The sequence below is a fragment of the Rattus norvegicus genome, chromosome 12 (assembly GCF_021556685.1).
Source record: "Rattus norvegicus strain SHRSP/BbbUtx chromosome 12, alternate assembly SHRSP_T2T, whole genome shotgun sequence".
Taxonomy (NCBI): domain Eukaryota; kingdom Metazoa; phylum Chordata; class Mammalia; order Rodentia; family Muridae; genus Rattus; species Rattus norvegicus.
Window position 1 is genome coordinate 49,510,603 of NC_141545.1, and position 17,248 is coordinate 49,527,850.

The 17,248-nt window shown below is 52.4% G+C and overlaps 1 protein-coding gene across 2 annotated transcripts; it reads right to left on the reverse strand.

Moving 5' to 3' along the window:
* Positions 1-7,496: 7,496 nt before the first annotated feature.
* Positions 7,497-16,469, reverse strand: Ung (uracil-DNA glycosylase). 2 transcript variants are annotated; one of them, XM_087578596.1, is made up of 7 exons: positions 16,243-16,469; positions 15,350-15,556; positions 14,149-14,244; positions 10,495-10,592; positions 10,068-10,156; positions 9,337-9,515; positions 7,497-8,499 (listed from the first exon to the last, which is right to left on the reverse strand). In XM_087578596.1, exons 1-7 carry the CDS (start codon positions 16,363-16,365, stop codon positions 8,359-8,361), a joined length of 933 nt encoding a protein of 310 aa, XP_087434722.1. In that variant the 5' UTR covers positions 16,366-16,469; the 3' UTR covers positions 7,497-8,358.
* Between the last annotated feature and the right edge of the window lie 779 nt (positions 16,470-17,248).

Genomic DNA, 17,248 nt, shown 5'->3' on the forward strand with positions numbered 1-17,248 from the left:
AGGAGGCAGGGAAACAGAAGCCACACACCAGCACCGATTTCTGTGACTACGGCTGGGTGACTTGACTCTGCAAAGCCAGTAATGGGTGCAGAGTCAGTACGGACATGTTCTGGCCGCTGCAGCACCTGTTACCCTGCATGGGATACTTTGCTTGTGGGTTTCTTTTCCGGGAAGGGGGGAAAAAAAAACCCAGCAAACATTAGGTTCCTTTCCAGAGGACTTAAGAGCAGGAAGTGAACTTCACGCTGTTATTCGTGTTCGCTTCAAGCTGAGGTGTCACTGGCTATACACTTGTATGAAGTCCGGGGCTGAGCACGCCCGATACTGGACAAGCAGTAGCCTAGCATTGCTCTTAGAACAGCTCGTGAACCCTGAAAGAGGTTCCCTGGAAAGCACATCTCCTAGAAAGCCATGTGCGACCGAAGGCATTTCAGAGAGCCTCATCAAACGCACGCAGTCCTTCCCAGGTGGAGGCTGCAGCTCGCAGGAGAGCTGTGGCTTAGCATTTAAGGGCCTTGGTACCCTCCCCAATGACCGAGTAACGATGACTTGTGCAGGGTGTTGAGCGAGGCAAAATTAGGGAGCTCTTGGTCATCAGGCTGACGGGAGTCCATTCCTTGCTCAGTTATTCATGGCCTTGAGGTCCCCGTATCTGCCAGTCACCACAGGGTTGAGAGGTCAATAACACTGGGTTCCCAGCACCACTTTGCTTCTAACCCCCTCCTCTTGCTGATGTGTTATAGGGACAGAGTCTCACCCGAGCCCAAGCTTACCGTAACTCATGCAGCCCCAGCTGTCCTAGAACCTGTGGAACCAGGAACTCAGGGGCAGTGGATGACAGCTGTGAGCCACCCGCACTTGGTTGATCCTTCTAATGAACCTCACTACCTCCTGCCAGGGACTGGCACCACACACCTGTGATCCCACCAGGAGCCACACAGAGGCAGGGCTGGCAAAGCCTCAGGCAAACTCAGTCCACACACTGAGTTCAAGACTGGCCGGAGCTACCTCATAAGACCCTGTCTCAAAAACAAACAAAAACAAAAACAACCAAAAGAAATCCACGCTGTCACGGACGCAGACAGGGAGGGTCGTGCGGCTGTCAACAGTCTTTAGGATATAGACTGTTCTACAGAGTACACTGTGCCCATCTGTGAGAACGCCGCCATGGGGCTCTGTGGGGAAGCGCCTACTGTGTGAGGGTCATGCAGTGGCTTGGTCCATTGCTGCTTGTACTGTAATGCTAATTTGAGGCCCCTGAGACTGGTTACCCTAAAGACAGGAGTCCAACTGAGTGACCCTGCCCCCCGTTTTATCATGATTGGTGATTAAAAATGCCACTGGCCAATAGCTGGGCAGAAGAAACGTAAGTAGGGTTGAGGTTTCACAGGCTTGGGTGAGAGAGAACCACAAGGAGGGAGGAGAAGAAAGAAGCTGGCATGGAATAGAAGAACATGGAGGAGAGGAGGAAGGAGAAGCCGCTGTGGCTTAGCTGAGCCATAAAAAGGTGGCCCTCGGGGCTGCCCAATTGGAGCTAAGAGGAAAAGTAGTAATTCGGGGTTATCGATAGGAAAGTAGACTCTAACGGCATGGAGGGGAGGCAGCTGCCCAGCTCTCGTGCTGCTTAAGGTTTATTAAAAACATAAAGGCTGTGTGTGTTGTCCTCCAGGATCTCAGTGACCAAAGGTGGGGTAGTAGACCCAGGCCGGGTTTTTTTTTTTTTTTTTTTTTTGAGCTGGGGACCGAACCCAGGGCTTTGCGCTTCCTAGGTAAGCGCTCTACCACTGAGCTAAGTCCCCAGCCCCCCAGGCCGGATTTTTAATAAACATATATATTTTTACTACAGGGTAAGGTCAGGTTCTCTGTACCCACTAGAAGCTGGGTGTGTTGGAACATGTCTGAAATCCCCAGTGCTGGGATTTCAGGGGTGGGGGCCGAGGGAGAAGACTGTGTGGACGCAGTGGATTTCCAGAGCCCCACTGGCCGGCTGGTGTGGCACTGAGTTCACATTCAACAGCAGACCCTGACTCAAAGACAAGATGGAGGGTTAGAGATAGCCCAGTGGAAAAGACACTCTTACACACAAGCATGAAGGCAAGAAGTTCTGACTTAAACGGAGTGGCTCTGGCGGTCTTTGTAAGGTCAGAAAGCGGAGGCAGCCAGCTGCAGAGCTGGCCGGGCCAGCCAGTGAGCCCTGTATTCAGCTGACACCCAGTGGATACGGTGGAGTGCTGTCCAGGAGGGCTCCTGATGTCTACATCGAGCTTCCAACACACATGTACATAGAAACTCCTCAGGCTGGAGAAGTGGCTCAGCGGTAAAGAGCACCGACTGCTCTTCCAGAGATCCTGAGTTCAATTCTCAGGAACCACATGGTGGCTCACAACCATCTGTAATGGGATCCGATGCCCTCTTCTGGTGTGTCTGAAGACAGCTACAGTGTACTTATATATCATAAATAAATCTTAAAAAAAAAAAAAAACCCTCACACATGTAACATGCATGTACCACACATGCCCAAAGGAAAACAAAGGCAAAAGCCAACAGTAAACAGCCCCCGGTTTATTGTGATTGGTGAATAAAGGTACCAGCAGACATTAGACACGGCCAACAACGACTCCTGGCCCCCACATGCACGCGTGCACACACACACACACACACACACACACACACACACACACTTCCATGTGCATGTTCATACACAAACACACACACTATACACACTGAGAAGGCCACACAGAATTCATTATTTGTACAACCAACAAACATGCTGCCCCAAAAGATGTATTTTCTGGAATAGGAGCAAAAGAGCTAGCACCACTGAGTTCTTTACACCAAAGCACAGGGATCTCAACAGAAAGCGTTCTCTTCAAACCTTACTTTCAGAGTCACACATTCCAACGGTCCAAGGGCCACGTGGTGCAGGGGGATGTGGCAGCTGCAGCTAGGCGGTGCTGTAGGGGACTGACGCTACAGACACAGCAAGTCCTGAGGCCTGAATTAAAACGCCAGGCTCTGCGGAGACACCCAGTGGAGCTTCCAGTCCTTCCGTGGGTTGGGGTGGCAGGTGGCACTTCAGGTCTGCCCAGCCAACCCGACTGTCTCCCTGATGCTGTCCACCACAGAGGTTCAGAAAAGCCGAGAAGCCACACCCCATGCATCCCCCTGAGTTTTGCTTCTCCACTAGAACCCCAAGACTTTATCCCAGGAAAGAACGAGGGAGAGAGAGCAAGGAATTCAGAGAAACAAGAACTCACCAGGAGACCCGCATCTGACTTGGCCCTGCCGGGTTCAGGTCAAAATCAGGGAGTGAACTTTCACACAATTAGTTTACAACCCTTGGATCCCGGATGATGTTTGCATAACTGACTTCCTTACTCCACAGGCAGGTGAGAGGAACCATTCATTTCTTTCAGGAAAAGTCATTAGTCAGGGCTTCCTAGAGTCACAGAACTTATGGAATGTCTCCCTATGTTGAGGGAATTTACTGTGATTCTGTAATACGATTCTCCAACAATGGTCAGCTGTGAAGTCTGAGAACTACTAAGTTGCTCAGACCCACGAGGCTGGTTGTTTCAGCTGGTCTTCTGTAGAAGTAGGTTCTAACAGATGTGCTGACAAGTAAGAGCAAGTAGGTGAAGAATCTTCCTTCTTCCAATGTCCTGTGTAGGTTCCCAGCAGGAGGTGTGACCCAGATGTACCACCACACCACGCCAGGATCTGGGACCTGCTTTGTCCCAGGCTGGCCTTAAACTCAGAGATCTCCTTGCCTCAATCTCCTGGCGTCAAAGGCGTGTACTACCTGGCCTGGGCCTAAGTTTTTCATGGCTACTATGCCTCAAGATCTCCATGCCAAGATCCAGGTCGGAAACTTGTGTCTCCCAGCCTCGAGACCTGGATCACAGGTAAGCCCTCCAATTCTGGATTGTAGTTCATTCCAGATATGGTCAATGACCAAAATAGCCATTTTAGCTACCCACCCTGTGCTGCACACAGACAGGGGAGTGGCCTTTGATACCTGACTGTGTAGACCATGCTCTGGCCAGGAAACCTTCCTTTACCCATCAACTTGGGGTTGGGAGATGAGGGGAAGGCGGCTGGGACACCTACAAATCAGATTAGATTCTCATTACCATCCAAACACCCTTGAGCTACAAGAACTCCCCAACACTCTGCTCTTGACCATTTCTCTCAAGTCCAGCAGTTCTCAAACCAGATGGCCACAAACCCAAAACGTTTAAATCTACCGGGTCTACCCGATTCTGTTCTTTTGGACGATGCTGAGCTGCAAAACTGCAAAGTGGGACCTCCACCCCAAAACCCTACTGCCACATACCTCACAGGACTTTTGCTGTATAGTGACTCATTTGCGCCTTTTCAGGGGGCTGAATGGGGTTGGGCCAAACATCTTTTAAGATGCTCAATCACGCATGGTGGCCCACACCTATAATTCCTGAACTTGGGAAGCTGAGCCCGTATTGGCATGAGTTCAAAGCCAGTGTGGTCTCTAAAGCACTATTTTCACATCTATTCACCCTTACACCGACTTTTCTTTTACTTCTGAGGCACTCCTCCTATGGAGCCCAGGCCAGCCTCTGATTCCACATCTTCCGGTTTTAGCCAGAAAGGTGCTGGAGTGACAGGTGTCACTTCAACTTGCTTGGTTTTGCTTTGCAAATAAATAAGACAGGGTTTCTGTGTGCAGCCCTGACCTAGAACTCTTTGTACATCCGACTGGGCGAGCTGCTTGCCTCCTGAGGGCAGGTGTGCATACACATCTGGCTTCCCCTTGCTTGTTCAGACAGAGGCTCTGTAGCCCTGGCTGTCCTGGAACCTGGTATGTAGACCAGGCTGGCCTTGGACTACATCTGCATGCCTCTGCCTCCCAAGCGCTGGGATAAAGGCATGTGCCACCACAATTCTATAAACTTAAAATACTAACTTTGTGATGGTGTCATTGTGTACATACGCCAAAGCACACACGCAGGTCTGAGGACAGTCTGCGGGGCTTGGTCATCTTCCTACTTTACAGGTCCAAGGTCAGGCCTGGCAGAAGTGCTGTACGGGGCTCCAGCCCAACGTCAATCTTTTCTCGGCACCTGCTGCGAACTGCATGCTGTTTGCTGGGATCCAAATCAGGCCTTCTTCCCTCTCCAGTCACTTCGGTAGGAACATCTGTTTTATGCGGGCTCTCGTAAGGGCAACACACCAGTTCTGTTTCCATTATGTGGATTCCTGGACCAGTTCAGGTCCCTGGCACTCACCCATTCACCAGCCTTTCAATGGTTTCAAGACTTTTTTTTTTTTTTTTGCTTCTTTTTTTTCGGAGCTGGGGACCGAACCCAGGGCCTTGCGCTTCCTAGGCAAGCGCTCTACCACTGAGCTAAATCCCCAACCCCCCAAGACTTTTTTTAAAATGGTGTTTTTGTTCTGTTATGCATACCTGGGTCCGAGTAGGTGTGGGTGTGTGCACTTGAGCACAGGTGTGCAGGTGCCACCTCCTGGAGCTCAAGTTAAGTTAGAAAGTTACGAGCCACCTGACCACTGGGACCTGAGTCCCCTGCAAGGTCAGCAGGTGCTTTTAAACCGCTGAGCATCTCCATTTGTGCATGAGTATCCTGGCTAGTTTTCATTTCATGTCGACTTACACCTTCAAGGGTCACCTGAGGGAAAACGTCAAGTGACCAGATGCTTCTGTAAGCTGAGGCTACAGCAAGTCCATTGCACACTTTCCTACTGATTGCTGTAGGAGGCCTGGCCCACAGTACATGGTGCCACTGGGGCTGGTGGTGCTGTAAGCAGGCAGGTCGTGCAAGTCATTACGCAGCAAGTTCCTGCCTCCAGGTTCCTGTTCCCATTTCCTGACCTGTCAGATGACACAAGCCTTTTCTCCCAAGTTGCTTTTGGCATTTATCACAGCCAGCATGGAGTTGTGGACGGTGCTAAGATGCTAAGTAGGTGCTGGCAACCAAAGCCAGGTTCGCCTGCAGAACAGTCTGTGCTTTCGTCACGGCCGTCTCTACAGCCCTTCAGGTGAAAGACCCCAGTGTTTCCTGAAGTGTAAGAGCTATGAAGAGGCTTAGCCTGGTATTAAGTAGGTGGGTTACGGAGTTCCTGTGGCGGACCCTAAGGGCTTTTGCCAGCTTTACACCCACCGCCTCAGGTCAAGACTTGGCCAAGTTCCATTTTCCAGTTCTCGGGAGGAGCAAGGACATTTTTGAAAATGCAGAGAATGTACTGATAAGTCACCTGACCCTCTGGTCCCAGAAGGAGTACGAATGCCTGTCATATGCTTGCTAGCCAATAGATTCAAAGGTCAATATGCTTAGCCAGTAAGTTTCAACTGTGACTTGCTGGTGTAACCTGTAACCCTAAAAAGTGTAAAAATTGCTTGTTATAGCCACTCAGGGTCTTCCAGTCACTTGCCAGGAGGGACTGATTGAAGGTCAACCCCAACACGCCAGGAAAAACAAATCCTGTGTTTGTCTCTCTTAGGGGGAGAGGTCTCCCTTGGAGCCTTACACAGGGTTTTGGCTTTTGTTTTTTTGATCAGATAGGTTTTCTGTGCAGTCCTGGAACTCATTCATCCAGCTTCTGCTGCTCAAGTGGTGGGATTAAAGGCACGAGCCACCAAGCCCACCTTAGTTTTTCAGTTCCTGAAGACAATCTACAGAATCTGCTCCTTGTCTTTTAGGGCGGCTCTCCCTTAGAGCCCTGCACAGGGAATTTGTCACCCTAGCTGGCAGAGACACGGCCCCTCACTTTGCCTTTAGACAAGGGAGCTCATTGCATGGCTTCTGCGAGGACCCCTGAAGGGACCAGCAGGTAAACTAGGGCGTCTTCCTCAAGGAGTCCATCTGCTGACTCCAAGAATGGAATCTTATAGCTGCCTTCTGTTAAGAAGGCCTGTGTGGCCCTCAGGGTTGGTCAGAGACAAGAGCCGCCCAGATGAAACATAGTAATAACGTGGGGTTATTGATAGGAGAGTAGATCCTAACAGCACAGTGGGTAGGCAGCTGCCCAGCATTCTTGCTGCCTAAGGTATATTGAAAACATAAAGGCTGTGTGTGTTTTCTATCCAGGAACTCAGGAACAGAGGTGGGGAAGAAACCCCGGGCCTGGATCATAATAATTTCTCTAACACCCACTGTTAGCAAACCGTAAGGTCAGAGTCACACTTGACCTTATATTCCCAGGGAAGAGTCCAGAAGCTCACAGGCCAGAAGTTGGTGAGGATGGGTGGGTGAGCCAAGACCCCTGAAGATGACTTTCCCCACCAGGAAACTGTCCCATGGGGTCCTGGTAGACCCCTATTCTGGCTAACCTGCCCCTGGCACAGTGCAGCAAGCTGTTCCTGGCTGGCAGTGGGTGAACCCATGGAGACCTGAGAGCAGGGTACAAGGACAGAGTCGCCCTTCCTGCAACCAGTGGTCGCCTTGGTGACAGCAGAAACACAGGCTTCTGAAACAAACACTGAAGAACGGTCGGCACCCAGCCAAGGTTCAACCAGCTTTTATTGTCCTGCTTACGCAGCCGCTCTCCAGTCTCCCAAGTAAGGAAAGAAAAAATATAAAAGTACCTGCCTACTTCGTAAAAATATAACATTCTCCGGTGTTGCAGAAAGGCACAATCTGTGTGAATTCAGCCCATAAAACAGCACCTTGGAGTTGGATCCCACCACTACACACAGCACGTGTGGCAGGCAGTCTGCTGTGAGGAAACAGTTAACTCCACAGGCACTAGAAAAACCACCCACCCTCAGTTAAAACAAATCAAACCCATTCTCTGCTGTACTGGACTCCAGCACCTGCTCAAGGCTAAGTGAGCCAAGAAGCAGGCTAGACAGCAGCCACTGGTGAGCCCAGGAGACGCCCACGCTCTTTGTGACCAGGAAGCAGACTCCATTGTAAGCCAGACTTCCCAGGACTCACCAACCACCCATGGGTTCCTTGAGACAAAAGGGCCTTTGGAAGCACACACCCGGACACTCTGTTATCTAACGCTAAAGGGTAAAGCGAACAGCATAGGGCAGCGGACAGCAGCTGGCACCGAACTGCTGGTCAAAAGTTACAGATCTCTCCTCAAACCCCAGGCAGCCCACAGACCGAGGACACGGATGCCGGTCTCTGAGAAGTTGGTGTTTCAACAGCCACCTTGCGGGGCCTGGAGGGGTTCTGCCTGGTTAAGCCACAGTTTCTGTGTCCTGGCGGCTCATGGTGGTTCTAGAGAGACCTATCTGTTTCTCTTCTCCGCTCCCACAGGGAACTGAAGAACAGGGCCTTTTCAGTGACGCTCTAAGGGCGAATGCTTCAGCAGCAGCACTGGAAAGCCTGCTGTAGACAGACACTGCCCGCAGGGTCACAGTTCCTTCCAGCTGATGGGTTTCTTGCCAGACCTCTGGAGCAGTTCATTGGCTTTAGAAAAATGTCTACATCCAAAGAACCCTCTGTACACCGACAGCGGGGAGGGATGAGCTGTCTGCAGGACATGGTGACGCTTCTGAAAAAGGACAGAGTGGAAAGTGGCCACTGTATCTCCAGACAGCTGTGCACTCCCTGCCCTGCCCATCTCCTAGGGTGTATTCACCCCTAGCACTCAAAACCCAGCGCTCACACCACACTGGGTGATGTTCTCATCCTCAAAGCCAGAGATGCCACAGTCGCCAGGTTCAGTCTCTGTGGTTCTAAGGAGCCCCTAGAAGCTGTTTACCTGGAAGTCCTCAACTCCCCTATCCTCCCACCTTGGCCCATTGTCTACACCGACCACAGCCATCACTACAAATACTGGCCACCAGCCTGGGAGCGAGGGCAGGGCGCCTATGAAGCAGTGTTGGGACATCTTCAGTCACACAGGAAGACAGGACTTAAGGGGATAAGGGTAGAAAGGCTCAGTGACAGGTGACAGAGTATGTCAGTGAGGGCCCCGTCTTGAAGCAGACACGGGGAGGAGAAAAACCAAAGTGCTCTGCCTTAAGGACTCCCTAAACCATATCTGACTCAGTGGAATTGGCCTCCTACAAAGTCCTTAGTTTCTCAGAAGCAAGACACTTAACTCCCTCATGAAGAACCGAGAAACATGCAGACGAGGGTGCCCTGACTGTAGGCCAGGGTGATGCTTCTACACCACCCTGAGCATCCCATTGTCTGAACTTGCTCATCTGCCAGAGGAAAGCCAACTACAGTCATAGTAGACGGGGCACACATGGTGTCATCCCATAGCCCAGGCTTGCCCACAGGGCCCTCCTCCCACCTCCTAGGTTCTGGGATCACATGAGCCACAGTAGATTGCACAGACCCGGGATCCTGGTTCTCTGTACAGGCGTGAGAAGACACATACCCTGTCGATGGCACTGCCCTTCTTCTGAGCATAGGAGCCCCAGAGGAGGAAGACAAGGCCATTCAGGTTCTGATTCAGCCACGACACAACTGCATCCGTGAACTGCTCCCAGCCCCGCTCCTTATGGGAATTGGCTTGGTGTGCGCGGACAGTGAGGACGGCGTTGAGGAGGAGGACACCTGTGACACATTGGGGAGGAAGGTCAGAGACAGCGCAAACTAACGGTCCGTTACAGATGACTACACTTCTCAGGCCACACCCAGGGCAGACAATAGGACAGCAGGGAGGGACCCGTGAGGCACACCAAGGTATGTGGTTTCACGTCTACCCTTTTGGCACCTTCCAGTTTGGGGTGGTAGAACGGATCGCCAGGAGCAAGCAACCTGAAACAGGAGTGGCTGAGGCTAAGTAACATGGGTGCAGCAGGCCCCTAGGGCCCCATCAGAACCCCCGCTACAGTGTGGCCATGCTTTAACATACAGCAATGCGGCAGGAGGTGGCTGAGCAGTTGAGCACACCAGCTCTCTCACAGAGCTGAGTTTAACACCCAGCACCCACGTTGGATACAAACTGCCTGTAACTCCAGCTCCCGGGGAATTTACGGTCTCCGACTTCCACCAGCATGTATGCGCACGCGCACGCGCACACACGCACGCACACACGAGACAGAGTGAGCATGAGCGAGCAGGTGCCAGCATTTTTCTGACATAAACCTCGCCAGGCTTGGTTACCTTGTCTGGCCCACCCTGACAGATCCCCATGGCCAGGGTGAACAAAACCATCGATGTCTGTAGACAGTTCTTTAAAAATGTTTTCCAAACTGAAAACAAGACAAGAGAAAAGCACAATCAACCAGAATCCCCAGCAGTCTATAAATTCCAGTTTCTAAAGTGGGCTTGAAAGGGTTAGACACAAAGCTAGCCTGGGAGAGACCAGCAACCAGCAGAGACCAATGCCACAGCCCTGCGAGGTCACCCCGTCATACCGGAAATCAGAGCAGCAGCGAGGAAGACTAAGTGAGCTCAGCAGTCATGACACACTTCCCAAGTGTATGTACAAAAGCCCAGAGCAGTGCCGCCCCTCAGTGACCCAGGCCACCAGCAACGACACCTGTAACCTGCCAGTAGGCATCTGCAGGGGGGTGGGGGGCGGGCGTACCTGGGCGGGGGTGGAACTGGCCTCTGGACACTGAAGCAGAGCCCATGAGCTTGATTAGGTCCGTGATATGGATCCTGTCCCAGAATGACAACCTTCACCTGTGGATGGGATCGGACGATACCGCTCAGTTCAAAGAACACAAGGCTGGCTCAGTAGCTGCTCAGCTGAGGATTTAAAACATGGGGTGCATGCGCCAGCACCCCCAGTGGCAACCTGTCCCCCAGCCGGCCTTGATGCAGGGTGGTTTCTCTCCACTTCTCACAACAAAACCTGGAACAACTGGAAGCAGCTTGGGACATCTTCAGTCATACAGGAAGCAGGATTTAAGGGGAGAAGGGTAGAAAGGCTCAGTGACAGGTGACAGGGTATGTCAGTGAGGGCCCCGTCTTGAAGCAGATACAGGGAGGAGAAAAACCAAAGTGCTCTGCCTTAGGGACTCCCTAAACCGTATCTGACTCAGTGGAATTGGTCTACAAAGGGCTACTACACTCCTGTGCCCATTTCCTGTAGGCTGTCCTCTTGTCTCTCACAGGAAAACACTGCTGGACGAAGAAGCGGGAGGCCTAATTCTCAGATCTGCGCCGGGATCCCTGTACTCTGCAGCCCCGAGACAACAAGGCCAGGATGCGGGCGTGGGAGTAGCTGGCAAGCCATGCGCACAGGTGCCTTTCTCAGGTGTTGAAAGGCTGACCTCTGGACAGAGTCTCTGTTCTTTCTAGAATCTCCTGTGTGGCTAACACCCTCTGTCCCCAGCAAATTCAGCTGCAGGCTTTCCCTTTCCTGTTCTAGGACTCAGGTGACAGGTCAGGGACAACTGGGGACAGAATGCCTGGCTCCTGAGCCTGTGTTTCCCAACAGAAATCCACACCAAACATGCAGAGGAGGCCTTGTGTTCCACTTTCTGAGGCGCGAGCTGTGGGGTTTGCTGAGAGTCAGGCGTGGCTGAAGCAGTGGCCTGCTCCTGCAGTCAGATGCTTACCACCCTGACTAACTTGTGAGATCTCCAGGGCCACTAACAGTGACAGAGGGAAAAACCCTGAAAGCCTCAAAATGCTGCGGCAAGCAGGGATCACCTGTCTACATTGTAAGGGGAGGTGAGGGCCTGACAGGCAAGAGGCTCCACTGGCCTCCCCAGACAGCGTGTACACGGCAATCCTGCAAGACAGTGACAGGCAGGGGCAAGGCTGGAACACAGTCTTGGACACAGACCCTGCGTGCTGTACCAAGACACACACTGAAGTAACCGTGGGTGACACACAGGAAAGCTGGCAAAGGCACACAACGGTGAGAGCCTACAGGCACCACGCAGGCCTCCTGACCAAGTGAAAGGGAAGTGGCGGACAGCGACTGGGAACCTGGAAAGGATGGGCAGGGCTGGCAACAGGCAGGAGCAACTGGGAACACTCCGCTGTTCCTTAGAGTAACTGCAGTTGACAACAATTAAATATGCCAAAAATAGTTACAAGCAAGGTCTGGAATGTGCCCAATAGGGAGTAAAGAACTGCTGAGACGGTGTGGCAGTTAGGAGCCCTGGCTGCTCTTGCACAAGACCTGGGTTCATTTCCCAGCACCCACACGGCCCTCTCCTGGCCTCAGCTGGCACTGCACGCATGTGCAGCAAAGACACATGCAGGCCAAAATGCCAGAACATTTAAAAAACGAACAAACCAAAAGCAAACACAGGAACTGGAAAGATGGCTCAGTGGTTAGGTGCCCTGGATGCTCTTCCAGAGGACATGGGTTCAAAATTCCCAGCACCCACATGGGAACTCACGACTGCTGTAACTCAAGTTCCAGGAATCTGACACCCACCTCACAGACATGCACGAAATGAAACTAGCAATGTACATTAAAAAACAAAAACCCGGGGCTGGGGATTTAGCTCAGTGGTAGAGCGCTTACCTAGGAAGCGCAAGGCCCTGGGTTCGGTCCCCAGCTCCGAAAAAAAAGAACCAAAAAAAAAACCAAAAAAAACAAAAAAAACAAAAAACAAAAACCCAAGGCAGAGCAAAGATCGACGTCTGAGGTGATGGATGTCCCAAAGGCACTGCGATGTCACCATACCCTGCAAAGCACGACAGCCAGTTATGTGCTGTAAAGGACAGGGTTGAGATGGTTCAGTGGCTGAAGCCGCCACTCCGAGCCCCATGACCTGGGTTCAATCTCGGAACCCAATGGCGGAGGGAAAGAACTGACTCCTTTGAGCTGTCCTTTGACCACGAGTGTGCTGTGGTGTGCACTGCTACACACACAAAGGAAATAAATGTAAAGAGAGAGAAAGGAAGGGTGACACTCTAGGGCAGCCCAGGGAAGACTCCCCCTGCACCGTGTCACCCAAGCCAGGACTCAATCAGGCTACAATCCCAGCTACTTGTCGGGTGAGTGGGGAGTGGGGTCATCAAAACCGCAAGACTGCAGATGTGTGGCTCAATGGTGAAACACAGTAACCAAGACCATGAGTTTAACCCCACCCCCACCCCCGTGCTGCAAAACAAAAACAAACAAAAAAAATCCCAAATAGAAAAACAAACTAGGGGTTGGGGATTTAGCTCAGTGGTAGAGCGCTTGCCTAGCAAGCGCAAGGCCCTGGGTTTGGTCCCCAGCTCCGAAAAAAATAAAATTTAAAAAAAAAAAAAAAAAAAGAAAAACAAACTAAATCAAGAGGGTTTTGCTGTTGTTTTTTTCTTGAGACCCTATACTTTTATGAGACAGGGTTTCTCTATATGGTTCTGGCTATCCAGGAACTCACTCTGTAGACTAGGCTGCCCTCAAACTCAGAGATCCATTTGCCTCCACCTCTCGGGTAGTGGGATTAAAGGTGTGCACCACCATGGCCCAGCCAGACCAGAAATTTAAGGTCAGCCCGAACAAAAGTGTATCCAAAGCCACCCTGCCTGGGTGATTTAGATCTTTCTCCAAATAATAAGGGCACAGCTTAGTGGTCCTGACAGGGAAGGCTATGAGTGATAACAGACTGTCACTGAGTGGCGTGGCCCTATAAGCCTGAGGTGACAGTCTCTGCCTAGACTCCGCCTAGGTGAAGGCTGCTGGAAGCTGTTATTCAACTGTGAGAGATCTACTCATTTGCTTTATCTCTTTACGAGTTCTGAGAAAGACAAAGAAGCCATGACAGGGAAGACAGGGTTAACCAAGGGACTCAAGTCACCCCTGTGGCTGAGAACGATTATTCATGGTCATTCATGGAGGGAACTTCACACAAGCTAGGCAGGCAACCTGAACCCAGTACCCCCAGGCCATCCTAATCTGGGGAAGTCACAACTGTCCTTGTTTTTGCCTTGTGTTTTGTTGAATTAGGGTCTCAAGTAGCCCAGGCTGGCCTCCAACCCTCAAGTGCTGAGATTATGGGTATGTGGGACTGCAAGGTTTCTCTTTGCCTTTTCCCAACAACCTACATCTTGTGGGCAGAAATAACCTCACTTCTCCAGCCCCACTGCCTATGCTCAACAGACTGAAATAAATTAGTGCTACCATATGGCAAAGGGATAATTAAAAAAAAAAAAAGTGAGCACAAAAGCAAAGGGGTATGTGAATTTTCCTGAATACAATCAAACCTCAAAACCTACATGTTTACTATCAAATAGCCCGAAACGCCACTGATTCCCCCCTAACCAGACCCCAGCTTTATTTATTTACATCACGGATGTCGCACATCTGGGTCCACGTGAACACCTGCTCCGGGGGCGGATAGACCTTGTGGTGTTTCCTTTCTTCAGCAACAAAGCCCATGAGCTGGTTTAGAAGATAAAAGGAGATTTAAAATCACATTCTCACTGGAAACTGTTGAGAATCAGGTTTAAAAACCTTCTTGTAGGGCTGGAGCGTTGGCTCAGTGGTTAAGAGCACTGACTGCTCTTCCAGAGGTTCTGAGTTCAATTCCCAGCAACCACATGGTGGTTCACAACCATCTGTAATGAGATCCGATGCCCTCTTCTGGTGTGTCTGAAGAGAGTGATAGTTAATAAAATAAATAAATAAATCTTTAAAAACCTTCTTGTAAAAGGTGTTTGAAGCCTCATGTGCCTTCTTTTCCGTAGGATTTAAACCCAAACTCCTTTTGTAAAAGAGATTTATTTATTACATATGAATACACTGTCGCTGTCTTCAGACACAGCAGAAGAGGGCATCAGATCCCATTACAGATGACTGTGAGCCACCATGGTTGCTGGGAATTGACCTCAGGATCTCAGGAAGAGCAGTCAGTGCTCTTAAGATCAGAGCCATTTTTCCAGCCCCAACCCCCCTCCCCCAAACAACCGGAAGCCTGCACCTGTTCCCCTCGAAGTAGCTTCATCCATTTACTCTAGGCTGGATCAAAGATGATAGGTGGGGCTATTTTCCTTTCACAGTAACCCCGCCCCTCTCCTTTAAAAAAAAAAAAAAAACAAATAAACCAGGATCTCAGGTAGCACAAAGCCTGAGGCCTGCCCTCACCTCCAGGTCCTCCTGCCTCTCTCTAAAGTTGGGGTTACAGCCTGAGTCCTCAGTCGTCTTCCCCGACTTTTAATAAAAGACTAAAGGTCATTTCGTTCGCTCTGGTTGATGGTTCACTACCCCAGGGTTTCCTGGCTGGAAAACCAGGTGGCTTGCGAAAAGCCATTTAAAGGCATCTGGCGCCCAGCCCGCCAACCTGATTTAACCCCCCCACCCCATCCACGTGCTAAGTGAAGTTCCCCAAGTTGCCCTGTGACCTCCACCCCTCCCCCACCCCCCCCCCGTAACACGAAGCCAGGACGCCACCTTCCAGCCCTTACTGTAGCCCAGATCCCCCGGCGCCTCTGTAAGTGTTGCACGGAAAGGGAGGGAACAGGAAGAGGCTGGACGCGCGCCCACCGACCTTGACGAAGTACGGCTTCCCGAACTCCCCGCACAACTGCTGCTTCCAGCTCTCGCCGAGGCCGGCGGGCACATTGCGGGCGGCGAGCCTGAGCAGCGCCGCGGCCTTGTTCCTCTGGATGCGGACGAGCTGCTCGGCGCTAAGCGGCGAAGAGGGCGGTGTGGCCGGCTCATCCTGCTCCACCCGGGCCTTCTTGGCGGGGCTGGCCTGCCAGGAGTCGGGGTCCGGAGTAAGGCTCCGCAGCCTGGCTCCCCGCGGCGCGCGCAGGCTACGCGCCAACTTCAAAGGCCGCGGCCCCAAGATGCCCATGGTCCAGCCGAACCCGGAACCCGCTCCGCCCGCCTACGCGTCCACGGGACTCCACGCGGGCTTTTCGCGGCAAAACTGTTCCCGCCCCCTTCGCTTCTGATTGGACACGTGAGGGCGGGGCGGGCACGCTGCATACCGATTGGCTTTGCAGCGGCCGAGCTCCATTCCCATTGGTGGATGTCTCGGCATGGCGGCCGTCGACGCGCAAGACTGTTTTGAACCCCTAGCCTGGCTAATAAGCTGCGCGTCCGGCTCTCTTGCCCCGGACCCCGCCGTCCCCAGTCCCGGGCTGCCGAGTGTTGCCCCACGTGCGCCTGACCCAAACACCTCCACGCGGACTTTTCGCGGCAAAACAGGTCCCGTCCCCTGCCGCTTCTGATTGGACCACGCGAGAAGCGGGACGGACGCGCTGTACACTGATTGGCTCAGCAGTGACCGAGCCCCGTCCCCACGCCGCGGCGGCCCACAGCTCGCGGCTGTTTTGAATCTCTAAGGCATCCCAGTCTATCTGAGCAGCGGCGTGCGCGTCGCTCCTGCCCGGGACCCCGCCGTCCTTCCGTCCCGTGCTATCCCGCAAGTCTCACCGCCGCATCGCTGCTGTTCTCGGCCGTCACTCCGCTCCCTGGTGCCGGCTGCGGGCTGCGCGTGGTCCGCTTCCCGGTGGGGGTCGGGGAGAAGAAAGAGTAGAGGGTCTTCTGGCCGATCATGCCTGCACCCCAGCACGGAGCTCCGGGATTCTTGCAGCCGTGCTCACAGTTGGCGTGCAGCCACCCGCGAGGTCTCCAGCTGGGGGCGGGGAGGCTGGCTGGGCAGGGGGCGGTGGGACCCAGTGCGCATGTGTGGGTGGGGCCGCAGCACCGCCCCCAGGTGGGTGAGGCCTGCGAGGTAAGGAGAGCCTGGTGCTTGCACACCTTAGCTCTAAAGCTGGTCTTTCTCCAGGTCTTACTGATGTAAGCATTGGATGCCTCTGAGTTTGAGCCCCGAAATGTTCCACCTCCCCAGATAAACCTCCCTCCCTTCCTCCTTTTCAGTCCCCTTTGGGGATTGAACTCAGGACCTTTGTGCATGCTGGGCAACCGCTGAGCTATACGCCCCCTTGTTCTTTACCTCCCGCACTTTCCTCAGACCTACATTCCACTGTGCAGCTTTCAGTTATCTCCATCCCCTCCCACCCCCAGGTACAACAATCTTTTCTACTGAGTGTCAGAGAGAGTCCCGACTTGGAACTTTCCACCTGGAGATAGGGAAGGTCTCTGAGTCCCCCCCTCTCTGCCCAACCAATTAAAGGCCACCAGAACCACCAATCATTGGGTGCCTAGTTGCTGTTGCTATAACCTGCCCTCAAAAATTGTATAAAAAGCTTATGAAAGAAAGAGAAGGGGTCGTCTCTTCTCTGGGTGCAGGACGACCCAGCACGCTGGAACAATAAACCTCTTGCTTTTGCATAGGACTTGGTTCTCTAGTCTCATGGGGGGGAGGGGGTTGTCTCCCAGTAGCTAAGGCTCACTTTGAGTCTCACAAGTGACCTTTTGCGGGTGTACATTAAACCTTGACGACTGCCCGGGAAAAACCCTCCTATTCCACTGAGCA